The 16916-nt window shown below is 40.2% G+C and overlaps 1 protein-coding gene across 2 annotated transcripts in view; it reads right to left on the bottom strand.

The window, feature by feature from the left end:
* Nucleotides 1-40: 40 nt before the first annotated feature.
* Nucleotides 41-16916, bottom strand: part of TEC (tec protein tyrosine kinase) — a 46821-nt gene continuing 29945 nt past the window's right edge. For both annotated transcript variants that reach the window (XM_042053049.1, XM_042053048.1), the window contains 15 exons: nt 15886-15967; nt 14259-14387; nt 12827-12867; nt 12208-12386; nt 11222-11287; nt 9409-9463; nt 9166-9245; nt 8511-8644; nt 7584-7658; nt 6627-6798; nt 6248-6464; nt 5647-5711; nt 4570-4688; nt 4074-4231; nt 41-1145 (listed from right to left, as the gene is read on the bottom strand). In XM_042053049.1, the coding sequence (XP_041908983.1) occupies nt 1068-1145; nt 4074-4231; nt 4570-4688; nt 5647-5711; nt 6248-6464; nt 6627-6798; nt 7584-7658; nt 8511-8644; nt 9166-9245; nt 9409-9463; nt 11222-11287; nt 12208-12386; nt 12827-12867; nt 14259-14387; nt 15886-15967 (1650 nt within the window). In that variant the 3' untranslated portion in view covers nt 41-1067. The remainder of the gene's footprint in view (nt 1146-4073; nt 4232-4569; nt 4689-5646; nt 5712-6247; nt 6465-6626; nt 6799-7583; nt 7659-8510; nt 8645-9165; nt 9246-9408; nt 9464-11221; nt 11288-12207; nt 12387-12826; nt 12868-14258; nt 14388-15885; nt 15968-16916) is intronic.

Below are 16916 nucleotides of genomic sequence, written 5' to 3'. Positions count from 1 at the left end.
CTTATGATGCACTGACAGTAAATTATAGGCTACACATCAGTTGGTTCCAAACAATAGTTAGCATTCAGTTTATTTACACACACATGCAGTATGATATCTTCTGTTATGAACAGAAAGGTTAGATCACTGTATGTACAGACAACAGACAGAAACACAAGCCCTTCTTAAACACACTTGAGAATTCCTCTCATTTACAACCCCCTGTATAGAATTGTGTGTTTAAGTGAAGGTAGGACAAATTTGTGCTTGAACATTTCAAGCCAAAAACCCCCCACTTTATATAAATAAATGCACTGAACTGATATATTTACAGTACATACAGCATATAAATTATTTTATAATTAATCCAAAACATGGTACTAGGGTTCACCGGCAGCTAGTTGTGCTGAATCTTGGACTTATTTTTCATTAGCAACATGAAAACTAAGCATGGGAGGTCTCTGGTAAGCCAAGCTTACAAAGGCTCCAGGCATATCACAGCTCATGAAGCAGAGCTTTCAGAGTGTTATGCTAAACCGAGGGCTGTGCTGGTAACAACTTACTATGTGCAAATCAAAGAGGTGCATTTCATCTTCTTGATAAACGCCCATCAACCACGAAAAATAATGTTTCTGGAGAATCTCTGGAAACATTTCAGTGTCAGTAAAAAGCCATTTATAGATACCTTCTGTTTTTATGCATGCAAATCACTACTAATGCTACTGCCCACGTAGAGAGAAACCCAAAAATGTGGATTGTATGTACATGAACCCAACCCACTAAATGCAAATGAGGTTCCTGGCCTCTGGCCACATTTTCTCCCTCCATAAAGAGCTCAATTTTACAGCTATGCAATGCTGACTTTTCAGAGAAAATATAGAGATTGCTAATATTGCTGAAGATATTGTGCTCATTTCCCAACAGAATGTAAAACTCTCCTTGTGCTGGAGTGGATCAGACGTTACAGGTTCCCCACATTGTTTAGCAGCACCCAACAGCTTACAGGATCAAGCTCTTAAAAAGAAACTATGAAGCCACATCTCTGGAAAGTGCCTTATTTCCGCTGCTTGTGCTTCTGTTGTCTTTTTTCAGAAAGCATCTTCGCCCTCTGCAATGTCAATGATTGCATGAAGCAACTCTTCAAAAGTCGGGCGTTCCTCTGGTTTCTAAAATAAAAAGCATGCATAACTGTGATCAGAAATCCATAAAGTTACGTTGATTTTGATAAATTACTGGTCATATCATCATTCTTTGGCAAGGAATTTATCATTTCATTAGGTATGAAATGAAAAGATATTTCCTTGTCTGGATTTTGGGACATGTCACAGTCTCAGTAAGCAACGCCTTTTCTTTATGCTTTGAAAAAGCGTAAATAGGTGTTGCTGAACTACACTCCTCATATAATTCATTATTTTGCATAGTTTTGCACATTTTCTCTTCCCCATTCCCACCCTTCCCCAATGAACTGCTCCAATCTTTCTTTATGCAAGTTGTTCATGTTCCTAAGAATTTTGGGTGCCATTCTCTTACGCCTCTTTTATATCAACTTTATTTTCTGACCTCTGAAATGAGACTGTGTCACAGATTTATGCACAGGCATCTTTCATCTACTCCATTTTCCATGCAGTTCCTTATGTCTTATAACACCCTGCTTGTTTTGTTTACTTAAATGTTGAGTCATCATTCCCGGGGGTATTTAAAAGATGTGTAGATGTAGCTCTTGTAGACATGTTTTAATGGCAGACTTGCCAGTGCTGGGTTAATGCTTGGACTTCATGAGCTTAAATGTCTTTTTCAAGCTAAAGGGTTCTATGATTCTATGATTGTGGCAACACACTGAGGTAGTCTCTTCGCTGACCTTGCTGACACAGTTAATTTCACATCTCCTGAACATCTGGGTAACTTGCACTTTTCCTCCATTTATTTGCATTTCTATTTGCATGACCTGATGAATCTTGAAGCCTTGGTAGTATTTCAGTCTACAAACCATTAATAAATTTATTAAACAAGGACTGAGGTACCTACAGTTAATCATATTTCATGACAAAGATCAACAGAATCTTGCCATTACTTGGGCTCTGCTTGTGATTTGTAAAGTTTCTCTCTCTCCCACATGATGACTGATAAGATTTTCATGTTAATAACCCCTGCTAAAACCAACAAATTTTTAAGCAACTTGTTGATGTTCATGTAAGTCCTATAAACACATATCAATACTCAAAGAACATCAACAAATTATCATTGTCTTCCTGGTAACTTATTCTTCCATTTTAAGGACCATTTCAAGCAGGTTACCAAGTACAAACAAAATGTAATACTCTGTAGTTTCCTGGCTCCTTTGAATAGCTTTTTCGAGCTACAAATATGTCTGTCATTCCACAACTCTCCAGAGCACTTTGTTTTCAATCTATTTTTTTCTGAATTAAACCAGCTGGTTTGTAAGCTTTAGATCTCCACCAGTTGATAAGTAACTGCTCTCTATTCCAGCATCATCTTCTCCAAGACAGTATGTCATCTTTATTACTGGAAAAGAGCAGCTTTTCTGCAGCACACCCTGTGGCAAAGACTAACTGGAAATAAATCACAGAATCACAGGACAGGTCACACTGGAAGGGACCACAGTGGGTCATCTGGTCCAACCTCCCTGGTCAAGCAGGGTCATCCTAGACCACAGGACACAGGATTGTGTCCAGATAGGTCTTGAATATCTCTAGTGAGGAAGTCTCCACAGCCTCTCTGGGCAATCTGCTCCAGCATGTGGCCAGCCACCTACACAGTAAAGAAGTTCTTCCTCGTATTCAGGTGGATCTTCCTGTGCATCAATTTCTGCCCATTGCCTCTTGTCCTATTGCTTGGCACCACTGAGAAAAACCTGGATCCATCCTCTGACACCCTCTGTGCAGATACTGACAGACTTTGATGTGGTCTCAGTTGTCTTTTCTCAAGGCTGAACAGCCCCAGCTCCCTCAGCCTTTTCTCATAAGAGAGATGCTCCAGTCCCTAATCATCTTTGTTGCCCTCCATTGGACCTGCTCCAGGAGCTCCATGTCTCTCATGTCCTGAGGAACCCAGAGCTGGACACAGCACTCCTGATGTGCCCCACCAGGGCTGAGTAGAGGGGCAGGATCAGCCCCCTTGACCTGCTGGCAATGCCCTTCCTAACGCAGCCTAGGATACCATCAGCCTTCTCATCCCCATGGGCACATTGCTGGCTCATGGACAGCTTGTTGTCCACCAGGACCCCCAGGTCCCTCTCCACAGAGCTGCTTCCCAGCAGGTTGACTCCCACCCTGTACTGGTGCCTGGGGTTATTCCTCCCCAGGTGCAGGACCTTGCACTTGCCTTTGTTGAATCATGCAGCTTTTTACACCCTTGGTTTCCTCAATTACTCTCTCAAAAGCAGAGACAGCTCATTAAATGCACCTATCAGAGACTTACTATTTTAGTACTACAAAAACTGTTTTATTCCAATTTAGTTTTATACTGATTTCAGTTTGCTGCCTCTTTGACCTCTATGAATACTGTACAGTCAATATCTTTATGGGTTAGGACAATTAATACTACAGTATACTTTAATCTTTTCTTTAAAACCTTCAGATTTGTATTTACATTCAACTGCAAGTTAATATTTATTTCCTGTATAATTGACATTCAGATAATGAAGTATTCCTTTAAAAATATTTTCAGTCACTTTAGCATGGTTCTGTAATAAACTGAGGCAATACAAAATCAGATTCTCCACCTCTAGGCCTTTCTTGACTGATTTTTTTTTTGTTGTTAGCAGTATTTGTATGCACAGATTTGTATGCACAGCACAGATTTAGGAATGATTTAATTTCATTACTAAATGCCTTTGCATACTTAATCTGACAGTTCATTTATTTCATAGAAATTTCTTCAATGCTTTATCTTATCACAGCTCTAGCTCAGCTGCAAACCAGGAGGAGATCTTTGTCCTAAGAATACGCACATTAATAGCTGAGAGAGCTGGATACACTCAGAACGCCGCTCTAGAGGAGATAACTGCTGTTTCTAGATCAACCTTTATTTCAACTCAAAGGCAAAAAATTTTAAAAATATATATAAATATATACCTCCTGCCAGCACATCATCATCATTTCATACATCTGCTTACAGGCCAGTTTGGGGCGATACAAGCGATGTCCTTGGCTAACCATTGTTACCACTTCATAGTTGGAGCTTTTTTCAAAGGGCATTTTTCCTTCTGTATATACTTCCCACATGAAAACGCCTGGGGGAAAAAACAAGAAGAAGAAAGTAACTAACTTCATAAACATATGTGTTTATTTTGAGCCCTGGACTCAGGATTTCTGATAGATAAATAGTTTGAGATCCATATTGTAGACACTGTTCACATGTGTCATCACTGAAGACATCTTATTCTAGCAGCATGGGTTTTAATGAACAACAGCACTAAATGTGTCTGTGGAACTTTATCAATAATAAAACCATGGTAAATGGTTTCTCTGAGCTTCTTCTCAGGTGTCTGAATCCTTCCCAATTACCAAAGCTTAACTGCTATTGATAAAACATAAAAAATGCACTTTCTTTCCATGACGAATGTCTTACCAAAGGACCAGACATCTGACTTGCTGCTGAATCGGCTATAGTTAAAGACTTCTGGGGGGCACCATTTCACAGGAAATTTAGCCCCTGAAGAACTTGTGTACTGGTCATCAAGGACATACCTAAAAAAAACCAAACAAACCACACAAAAAAACAACCAACCAACCAACAAACCAACCAAACAAACAAAAAAACAACAACAAAAAAAGGCAGACATTAGTCAGCCTCCAAACCTGCGAATATTAGAAGCTCATATTGCCACCTAATGGCCATGGATGTTAGCATCATGCGATAAAAATAGCTTCCCTGGGGGCAGTACTACAGCTTCAACCATGACTCAGATCATTTTTCATATTACCTCAGAGTCCTTTCTTGTGATTTATTAGCTATACAACACAGGTCTACGCCACCTGTAAGTTACACATCTCTATTATGAGAGAAAATGAGGCAAAAGCAGAAATTTCATGTTCTGTTTTTCACCAGCCAGTCTGGGTTCAGATGTCAGGGGACATAGAAGTTCAGCAACACAGAGATGTGGCGAAAGTCAAACCACGGTGCTTTAACACCTTTCTTGGAAGAGCTGCTCCCACCACTGCCTCACCAACACATCACCCACGCAGGTGCTAACAAGGGCAGGAAATTAACACCCCTCCAGATCTCAGCATCTAACCGGCTACCACAAGCATCTCCCAGCCCTTCAGCTAGCATGATGCAACTCTGAACCATCTATCCCAAGAGAATCCCAAACTCACTGAACAGCCTCTTTCTAACACCTATTCAACCAAAATACAGATTAACTATTATCTCTGAAGCAGCTCTGCTCTCTGAAACACAAGCTCCAATATGTCTTTTTTAAAATGAGTAAGGAAATCAACTCATGACCACAGAACAAGCAAGCATTAAAGGCACTAGAAAAGAAAAAGGCAAAAAAAAACCCCACCAAAGGCTGCTCCCTATAGGGGTCAAAAAAGATCATTTTTGTATGCAATTTTGCTTGGTCTGTGTTGCCTTTGGGCTAAGTACAAGGGTTAGGTGAATTTTTCCAAATCTACATTAATACATTTGCACACTCACACATACCTTGTCATTCCAAAATCTGAGACTTTGACCACTCCCAAGTCACTCACCAAGCAGTTCCTGGCAGCCTGCAAGGGGAATGGTTAGAGCTGGATGAAAAACTTGGAGTCACTTGCAGACAAATTACGGCAATCGAATCAGGTTTTTGTATTCATTGCTTAGCAAGTTAAACCATATACCAAGTTCAGTGGTATATTCTCATTATAAAAAGTACATGTGCATCTACTCTTGATAGTACCATTTTGACAACTATACTACTGTGTAAAAAATCACCAGAAAAAAATTATTGTCTCAAGGGATTAATGTGTGGTGAAAATGGCATCAATACAGAACGGAGATAAGCTATTATATCAGCACAAACTGCTACTGTTTATAAAAATTTCAGAGAGATTTTATTCCATTTTCTTGGGAGAGAAAAACTTCTCATCATTTTCTGTACAGAGCAGTTTTAGAGACTTGATTAGACCCTAAAAAGCCAACTTCATCCACTCAATTTTCTGCAAGAACAGAAGCAGTTGTAAACAAACAGGCTGGTTCAAAAAGGAATAGGTACGTTCAAAACCAAAAATTTCAAAGAGGAGTGTATTGCCTAATGGGAAGTTACCAGGTCTCTGTGGATAAAGCTGTTTCTCTCCAGGTACTCCATTCCCTCACATACATCTTGGCACATAGTAAGCAGAGTGTCTTTACTCAAAACTCCCCGTTTTTGTCTCAGGTAATTGAGAAGGCAGCCATGCTCCATGAACTCTGTCACGATGTAAATGGGCCTCTGTTGTGTGCACACACCATACAGCTGAACTAGTTTAGGATGTGTTAGCTTCCTGAAAAGATTGAGATCATGCTGTTAGTACTTCCTCCACCCAGTGCTAGTTCTCCACCACACAAAACTGCAGAAATACCACCTCCCCCAGTGTTTATTTATAATCAGTATACAGCATCAGAGGCCTAGGACTGGAAATCAAAGTGCCAAGCACACAACTCACATCATTACTTTAGCTTCTTCAATGAAATCCTCTTCATACATCGCACCTTCCCGGATTGCCTTGATGGCCACTTTGTACTGCGCCCTCCACTTGCCAAGGCGCACCACGCCGAACAGACCGCTGCCCAGCTCTCTCATGAATGTCAGTTCTGCGGGATTAATTTCCCACTTCTCTATAAAACAAAACAAATTAACAAAGAGTTAAGGAACCTACTGAGCTGGTAGAGGATAAGGAAGAGGAAAGGGAAACTGGATTAGTAGCAAATTAAGGAATTTAGGTAGAAAATGTCTTAGAATCAACTTGAAATCTGAAGACTTTCAGACCTCACAAAACAAACTTTTAGGTATATGTGACCTTTAAGCAACTCCTGACTCACACAGACGCCAAAATTCAAACTTTCCTGAGGCCAGTAGTTACGTACTGATACTATCAAGATTTGATTTCAACAAAATGCCACCACAGAAAGTTGTGCCAATGAATAGAAGTTGCTCACACCACCTGGTATGCCATGCTTGAAAAATGGCTATTACAAATTTATATTTTAAAAAAGTAACCCCTCAACAAAGATCAAAGGGTCAAATTTGAGTCAGAAGTCTGGAGACTAATGAAGGAGCCAAAGGCACAGCTCGCTAGTAAGGCAGAGCTCAGGGTATCCATGGCAGAAGCATGAAGGAAAATACCAAATTCCCCTGGAGCACCTGTGACACATTCTGCCTCTCTTCAGTGCTGTCCCTGGCACTACACACCCTGGCACACCACCAGCCGTGGTGCCTTTGCACACTGATACTCTGTGCAAGGGTCTTGAAAGTACTACTACTACGACCAGTGTTTAAGTTCACATAGCCAATCACAGCACAGAATTATACCTTTTCAAAACTTTTAGAAAGTATTGTAGCATCTTAGCATACATAAAATCATTAGAAAATACATGTGTAGATGAACATAACAGGCAATCACCATAGCTGAATCCTGCCGTTGTTGGTGCTGTCGTCTTCTTTGGGGTCACTGGGTAACGCAGCCTGGTAACGAGACCTGAGGTTCAATGATAATTCAAGAGACACAGTTTACTTCTGAAACAGCACCAGGCAGCAACTCAGCCTCTTGTTCACTGCAGACTCCAAGTAAAAATATGTCCAAAAATCAGTTATAATAAATGAAAAGTGGGGGTATGTTTTTGGGGTGTATTTTCCAGAATGTCATCAGAAAATGCTGGGCCATCTGAGTTTGATGTAAAGATCTGGAAACTGTCGCTCATGAGCGAGATTTATGTACAGACCAGACTTGGAAAAAAGAAGTATTAGTATCTGTGCCTTGAACCCAATTCCTATACTCTCCCCATTCCATCATACAGTGGGCAGAGACCAGCATCAACCATCAGCTATGGATCTGGAGTAGGGATTTTCTAAATAACACATTACTGTTCTCCCCAGCTGTTTGCTATATGGGAAGGTTAGATCATTTCAAGTGGCAGCGACCAGCAGGTGAAAAGCTAGGGCCTGGAGAGTATTCTGGGTACCATCCCTATCCATCTGCTGTGGGTTACAGGCAGCTGATAGAAGCACTATGTGGAGCTAAGTAAGCAATTTTTCCTCACTTGATACAGCTACTCTTCTGTTACTCCAGGCACAGTAAGATTTTTATACTACATATATATATATATATATATATATATATATGTGTGTGTGTGTGTGTGTATATATATATGTACACACAAAACCTTTCAAATTATTGTCCATATTGAAATACCATGAAACCGCAGTTGTTCATGACTTCCCTGGAAAGGAAGGATCCACAACCCCCTCAAAAATTTCATTAAAACATTAAAATGTCTCAAACCCCTTTTCAAATCAACCTTAAGTGACAGAAAGAATCCAATCTGTCTACCTGCTGCGTTATGGCTGTGATATTCAATTATTTCTGGAATGGAGTTAAAGACATGTTTTTCTGCGAGGTAGTACTGTTTTGGTGATGTCACTGTTTCTTTTATATGGTAGTGTCTTATTCCTGATGAACCTTCCCTGGAAAAATAATAACAATAACAATTAGTAATAATATCATGCCATTTATTGTGAATTTTTTAAGAGGAACACATTGACAAGGAAAAGTAAACTGAAAGGGCCAGCACAGGTGCCCAGTACTACATGCTTTGGGAATAGCTTGAATATCAAACATCCTAAGTACTGGCAACTTGCCTTCATCTCAGTGCTCAAACCAAGTTGAAGATTAACCCAGAAAAGGTTAATTTTCAGCCCAGCTCACACATGTGGATACAAATGCAGGCTGGCAGGAGAGAAGAGACCAAATGGGGTGGGAAGGCAAAACCTTTTTTGAGTGGGGGTTAAGGTCTACACTGGATTAAACCAAATGGGACCTAACCATGGAGTTGAGAAGTTCATTTCAGTCACCCATCTTTTCTGTCACAGCAGCCTTGTTTCTTTACTGTACACTCCCCTGGGCTTTCCCCCAGCCAGTGAATTTGGATATGGATACAAAGAGATTCACACAAGACAAGGTGTGCAGAGAAGCCATAGGAACTCACCCTCCAAATTTTGTATAAAGGGAAACAGTATACAGTCCAGGCTGACTGGAGTCTCTCACCACAAAACCACCTTCTTTATCCTAAAACACAAGCACATTGACAGTTTTGTGCAACTGGTTTTAAGCTACGTGACTCTTTCACTTGGTTCCAGGATATGAACTTGCCAAAATAAGCCTCTGCTTTAACTAAGAAGGTATTTGAATTTAATTTCACTGTTGATACTGCAAGGGTGGATGTGCTCACCTCATTTCTGAGGAGCTGCTCTGCCTTGCTTCTGTTCAGGTTTCGGCTGTACCACCTGCAACACAACATCAGCAAATAAAACTTCCTCAAGGTGCATGATTTACCTAAAATGCTTTAAGCAAAGTATTATGAAGCTAGAGATTAAATAATTTTATGATAAATGAAGATCAAGAATTGAACCTTTGATAACATGCAAAAATCAGTCTCTACTACATTGTTCAGTTATCCCATAAAAAAAGCCCTGAAACAAATCCAGGGAGATCCCACAAAAGCCCATAAAACTCAGGGAACTGCTGTAAGTTTTGGGAAAACCACTTGTCCAACACACCCAGGCTGACGGCAGTAGTTGCTGTGAAGAGCAGCCCAAGGGGAAGGCTGGCAGCCCTGGGGAAGCAGCTGCCTGCGCACCGGTCAAACCACCCGCAGAGCTGCCTGTCAGACTGCTCTGTCATTCAGTATCTCCATACTTCTGGGCTTCCAGGGAGGACCCACCTAGCAAACGGGAGGCTGAAATTATGAATTAAGTGTCATGGTTGCACATCTCTGAGCTCTGTGCTGCATGGGCAGATTAAAGCAGCCACAGAAGCGCCAGCATGCCAGCCAGTCACAGAGAATAATAAAAAAAAGAAAACCAGGCAGTTTGCAAATGGTGAGGTGCAGTTATTTTGAGCTATGCTGGTATGGCAGTAACCAAGCAGGGAAGTGGCACAGCAGCCTTTAATCAGATTCTGCCTGTTCTGGAGATAGTGGTTTCTTGCAGTTGGTACATGACCTGGAGTAACGCTCCCTGGACTGTGCAGTGACTCAGAATTACAGCCCCAAGGTGGTAAAAGCACAAAATGGCTGGACCAGATAAGGCAGTCCAGTTCCTTCCTTCCCTTTCTGTAAGCCCTGCAGACCCGCCCAGAGCAGAGCAGAGCTCTTAGCAAGAGTTTCTAAGATGAGAAACCAACAAAGAATTCCCTCTAGTCAAGCTAAGGGCAAAATCCCAGATGAAATTCTACCTTCTGTCAAAACATGGCAGTAGGAGCCATATGTAGCTGAGAGTAAAGTTTTGGAGCTACTAATGTAGCTTGGAAAATTGGTTTTATTTACTACTTTCTTACAGCTCCATTTTATCTAAAAGTCATGAAGTATGTCCTAAATTCTCAGGCACAGCAGTTTATGCCGTAATGATGTTTGAGTATCAAGAACAGGTTTGGAGACTATAATGTTAAATTTTACCCTGATGTTCTTCAGTAAGTGCTACCTAATTAAACATCAACTGGAAAACGCATTAAAAAAAAAAAAGCTAGACATTTATAGCTGTTAAGCTATATGCATATATCAAAACCTAAAATGCACCAAATCACATATTTTCTTGAAAACTAGAGCTTCCAAAATATCCAATCTTTTATGTTTCCTTGGAGTGATTTTCACTGTTTTCTCCCCTACTGTTTACTGCTACGAACTTTGGATAAACATGTGACTTTACTATTAAAACAACATTTAGCACACTTATAATGGGTAAATTTCCTTCAAAGTTTCCCTTTGTCTACCAGAGAATTAAGAGGGTTTTTTTTGCTTTAACAGTGATAGCCTAAATACTACATGCGTGATGGCTGTCTCACTGACTTGACCCTACATGATAAATCCCACCATAATCAAGGAGGAGAATCTGAAAAAATATATGCCTATTTCAGTTGTTTAAGTTTAACCTCTAGGTGCTATCGTATGTGAACAGTTGCTTTCAAAATGCTAAAAACACACTGTCATTCTTGAAGCATTGGTTTCATTTTATGATATCTCAAATTTTAATCAAACATTCACTTACTCATATTGATCAAGGTTGTTGGACTTCTTTCCTGTTACATAGTTGCTTGGAATATATCCTTGTTTTCTAAAAAAATACAGAATATATAATATGGGTGAAAACATGTCAAGAAGACAGTTGTTTCATTCTGCTAATTACCAGAGGTCTCTCAGCGTAATTTATTCATTACTGACCCACCCACTCTACTACTGATTATTCAGAAACTAATTTTCCACATCAGCAGAAAACTTTCACTTTCAGCATCCCTAGAAAAGTGTTGTGGGCAGCAGAAGTGTCCAAGAAAACCAGCAGAAGGGGTGAAGGAGAGTGAGTAACCCTCTGCTGCTCTGTCACTCTTCTGCACTCAGAAGTCTCAGTCAGTCACGGGAAATATGCCTGGAGCCTGACACAGCCTGATAACTCACAATTACCCATAACATATGGCAACAGGAACCTGATAAATATTGAAATATGAAAACTTTCATCTTTGAAACCGCATTCTAATACAGGGGATGTGAAGTTGTAGTCATTACAGCATCTCACTGCAATTCTCTCTCAACTTATTCAAAGATTGTCCCTAATGATCCAGCTATTAAATAAAATGATGACTATTCAAGTCTGGAAGTTGGAGCCTGCTGAGCTAAATGTTAACCATATTGCTCCCTAATGACATGTTCCCCAGGGAAGTGGGAATACTATACCAGTCTAGTGAGGTTTTAAAGGATGGCTGGTGCTTTAATTGGGGAATCATAAAATTGGAAAGTAAACATAATTGGAAAGCCTTCCAGTTCTACAGCTGTCTTTGCAATTGGGTTCCACAATCTATCTATCAAGTACTGCACTTTTTAAAATTGGTTTCTGCATGAGAATACATGGATGAGATTTCAGACCCGGGCCTAATGTGGGGTCTAATGCAGTTATTTGTTGACACATAGTCAATATAAACTTCTACAACATGAAAATAGCCTCATGAACTTCATAACAAAGAATAAGGAACTCATTTTTACCCATATTTGTCTCTCGCCTTCCACCAATGAATGTCGTTCTTCTCAATCACTGTATATTCTTCACCTTTCTCTAATCTTAAATCATGGTGTTCTGTAGGTTCAAAGTCATACATTGCTACCACTATCTCCTCCTCTTCATTCCCATTTTCTTCAACAGGAACAGGGGGTGGAGGCCTTCGCTGAAAACAACACAGCATTATTATCATCCCACCTGGCTCCATTTTTCCACCTCATTCACCCTTACCATCACACCAGTGCATCCTGGAGGCAAAAGCTGGTCTAGTCCTGTGGTGTCCTGGGGGGCAGCTGGGGCACGTGGCAGCAAACCATGCAGTGCTATCTATGGGGTTGGTTTGTGCTGCCCTGCAGCTGCAATTAAAGAGCAAAGCTGGCTGGCATTTTTTTTTTGCCCACATTTTCCCACCAGCAGTACAGATACAGCTAATAGATGCAGCTACATTTCAGTGGGATTTTTTTCATCCTGAGATGCCTGCATGATCCCCATTGATGCACACAGATATAGACCTTTGCTCCAGGATATGGCAAATATTTTGAGAAATGTAAGCTCTTTTTCAAAAAGCAGCAATTATGTATTCAATATTTTAAAGGTTCTACCTACCGCACTTTTTTCTGGCATTGAAGAGGACAATCTCATTACATCTAGAAACAAAGCACAGGAGACGATTTATGCCTATGCATTTAGCTATAAATTTAAAAACTAAATAAAAGGTTTACATTTCAGATAAGGCTTTAATGTCTTAACAAGCCTTCAGTATGGCTTAGAAATTCAGAAAGCAAAGACAACTCCAATTAAGCTATGGGAAAAATGATTAAATATTCTTGCAAAAACTAAATCATCCAGCAGGTTACATTGACCACAGATTTGGCAACATCTCTGCCATACCAGACCATGCCACAAAGAACCCTGAACCAGCCTTCAGATGCATAAATTAATGAGACATAAAAAAGGCATAGAGATAAAAAAAAGCATAAGAAAATGAAGCAGTGTGCTAGTCACCATGATGACCTAAAAGTCTGTTAGTATTAACATCTGCCCTTTAAAAAAAATAAGCCCCTGATTTTTGCTTTGTTAAATAATGCATAACAGTCGTATGTATTTTCTTATTGCATCTCTCAGATCCAAAATTATTTTTCTCCTGCACTGCTTTTTTTAGACATTTAAAAGGCTGAGCTATATGTCATGCTTTTCGTTCTGCTGAATCAGATCAGCCACCGTTTATTCTGCAAGTCTTCTAATGCAACTAAATCCCCTGATCCCCCCCACTGCCTGTGCTGACATAAGAAATCATCGGGTACCACAGATTTAACTGGGAGATAAGCAATGGCTCAATTTCTTTTTCTACTATGGAATTTTCCTTAAATTGAGGAGTAAATAATTACTAGAGCCTTTGTTGGACAATATTGCAGTGCCTCAGCAGTGCATGCTACAGCACCCACTGTTGAAGCAGCAGCACCTGCAATCTGGATGCTGGAAGATGCAGTGCCTACAGAAGTCACAGCTCATCCAGGTTCAGCACAGGGACGTTTACAAACCTCTGAGAAAAGCCAGTCCAGTGTCTGCAAACACATTAAACCTTCCTGTATCATTTTTAGCTTGGTGTAGTAACATTGAATGCAATGCAGTTATTATTCTTTCACATGGATATGCAGAGGTTTTAACAAATAACTGAAGAGCTGGCAAGATTTCTAGCTGAATCTTTTTCACCATAAAGTTTTCTCCTCAGTCTGAGGTAAAAACTTGGTCCAATCAGTTTCAAATGGGAGAAAAAAAAAAAAACAAATTCAGCAACTTCAATCATTCCTTTCGGATTTCTCTAAACATTTTTTTTGGCAAGGATATTTTGCTGGCTTTTCTGTTTTTTTACAGAATACTTAGAAACTAATTTTGACTTACTTAGGCACAGTATCAATGATTGATTCTGCTCTATCAATTTGCGTAACACCCAGGGCATTCAGGTGGGATGACAGAATCATACAAAAAAGCACAAAAATATGCTAGAACAACTTCATATGAAAACATATGTACTTACTGTTTTCAAAAAGACTGTATTTTTCACAGCCGGGTGCTAATTTTTCTGTCTGTCTGCAGCATTGATAAATTCCCTCTGTCCAGAATTTAGGATGATATTTTACCATTATATTGCTGTTGTTCTTTATTTCTAGAAGAAGAAAAAGAGCATATATTGAAAGATACAAAAAAAAAATCTGCAAGAGGGTAATTTTTAGTACACATTACAATATCTTTGACATGAGGCATAATCTTTGCTTGCCCTTACTTTAGCATTGCTTCTCTTGTTGCAAGCTTACATGGAGGTGATACAACAATCACAGAGGATATATTTAGGGTAATAACTTTATTCCAGGGGGGAGTGCCATACTCCCCACCTACACCAACCATCCTAGCAGGGGTTTGGTGCATCAATGAAAGGAGACCCCACACCATGCGAAGCAGTCAGGCAGCTGTGTAGGCTCTGGGAGCTTTACCTCCTCATTACTGTTGCAAGTGACTCAAATTAATCTACAAACAGTGTTCTGGAGGGAAAGACAGCAGATATTTATTCTGTGGCAAAATTCCTCAGTCCAGACTTGACCAGATGGCTCTTTACCCCATGCAATGGGCTTGCTGAGTTTCAGAGGTCACTCCTTGCCCTCTGATCCCCAGTCCAGAAATCATTTCTTATTACTTTACAGACCATCTGTAATTAGTGTGAGCATTTCATGGTGAGAGAGGACATTAAGAGGCTTTACTCACTGTGAAAGCAATTATCTGATCACATCTCAGCCAAGATACCTCCTGTCTTTTTACATCAGCTTAAGGCCCACAATGTTGTCTAGCTACATCCAAACAAAACTTTTCACTGATGCCATCAACTAGCTTGGATAAACTTTTTAACTCATTGTGCAAAAGCAGAGTCAAATTCGGATTGCAGCCGCACTTCACAAAAACAAACTAGATCAGTCTTTGAGGCTCTCAGTACCTGTTATCACACCCTGTGTATGCAAGCAATGAGCTGGCCCAATAAAACATTAAAATCTGTGAATATAAGCAGCGAAAACTCTACCATTTTATTTTTGTAATTTCTTGTGGGTTGATGCTAGCTAGCAGCTAAGTAACCAAGCAGGCATTCACCCACTCCCCAACCCAGTGGGATGGAGGAAAGAATAGAAAGAACAAGAGAGAAAAACTTTTGGCTTGAGTTTAATAACCAAAAGAGACAAAAAAAACAACCCAGAAGTAATGTAAAGTAAATCACTCACCATCTCCCACAAGCAGACCAGTGCCCAGCCAGCCTGCAGGCAGCAGCCAACAGGGAAGCCAAAAACCCTAATCCTTGTCTTTCTCAGTTTTTATTGCTGAGCACAACTTTATATGGCCTGAAATACCCCTTTGGTCAGTCCAGGACTGCTGTCCCGGCTGTGTCACCTCCCAGCCTCTTGCCCACCCCCAATCTACTCACTGAGCGGGCAGAGGAGGAGAAAGGCAAATCCTCCATGCTGTGCAAGCACTGCTCAGCAGTAACTACAACACCAGTACGTTTTCAACACTGTTTTGGCCACAAATCCAAAACACAGCACCCAGGTAACTCCAATCCATGCAGACAGCTCAAGCAAAAGTACTGCCTATGTTAGATGTTAAGTATAAGCAATTCCCATTACCTTCTTTCAGGTTCCTCACCCACTGATCTCGGCTTTGTGCACTTGGTGCAAAAATGTAAAGTGTATTAGCATCATATACAACCTGGAGGGGAGAAGAGAAATAATCGAAATACATTCACCTCAATGTTAATTCATTTCTTCCTCAAGAAACAGAGGAAACAGAACAAGACAACTGACTGTTACATTTGGCAAAATTAGCGTATTCAGGCACAAATGCAGAGACTGGGACAGGTTATTAAGGTTTATTATTCAGATATGATGTTTTCAGGACAATTAAGAAGAATTTTGTTATGGTATATTATCTTGACAGCCTTCCTTAAAATGCTTGCTTCACACTTTGCTTTGTTCATTCTTCACTGTGTTTTTTCTAAAAACAGTTCAATTTAATAAATGAAAGCTACTTTGTAATTAGACATCCTGGCATCTGACTCAGTATTGCTCTGGAGTGACTCTTTTTTATTTCTCCATTGCTTGTGCTGGCAGAAAGCAAGTATTGCTCTGGGAGAAATGGGTCAGAGTCACTGCTGCTCCTCTCCAGCAGGGGAATTCCTCCTCACTGCAACCATTCCCTCTATAGTAAGAAGGCACAGCATCCAACCCCCACATTTTTCTTTTTCTCCTCTAAGCACTTTGTATTCTGTGTTCATTTCCATTCAATTCACAATGAAAAAGAAAAAAAAAAAAAGCAAGAAGTTTTATTTTGATTTTCTTTTTCCTATATAATTTCATGGTAGTTTAATTTAATGTGAAAGAATGAAGACAGGGAAACTGGGTTGCCAGTTTATTCGTTCCAGCAGAAGACCAGGGCAAGGCAGTTTCCAGTTAAAATTCAAGCTGAGAGGGTGGGGAAAAGAAAAAGACCAAGTGTATGCGGCCCAACACCCGAGGGAAGGGACTACAAGGGCAGCAGAGCTTGCTGGGGATGAGTTTTAACCACTGGTCCTGAACTACCTCCCACCAGCCCCAAAGAGACAGAGAATGGGCTCAGTATTTGGCATTTACAGTAATTTTAAGGGCAGTTATGTCCGAAT

The sequence above is a fragment of the Corvus kubaryi genome, unplaced genomic scaffold (genome assembly GCF_017639235.1).
Source record: "Corvus kubaryi isolate FWS band 111438036 unplaced genomic scaffold, C.kubaryi_AGA036_p1.0 split1-131, whole genome shotgun sequence".
Classification (NCBI taxonomy): Eukaryota; Metazoa; Chordata; class Aves; order Passeriformes; family Corvidae; genus Corvus; species Corvus kubaryi.
Note: the sequence above shows the minus strand (reverse complement) of the source record. Positions and strands in the feature narration are given on the sequence as shown.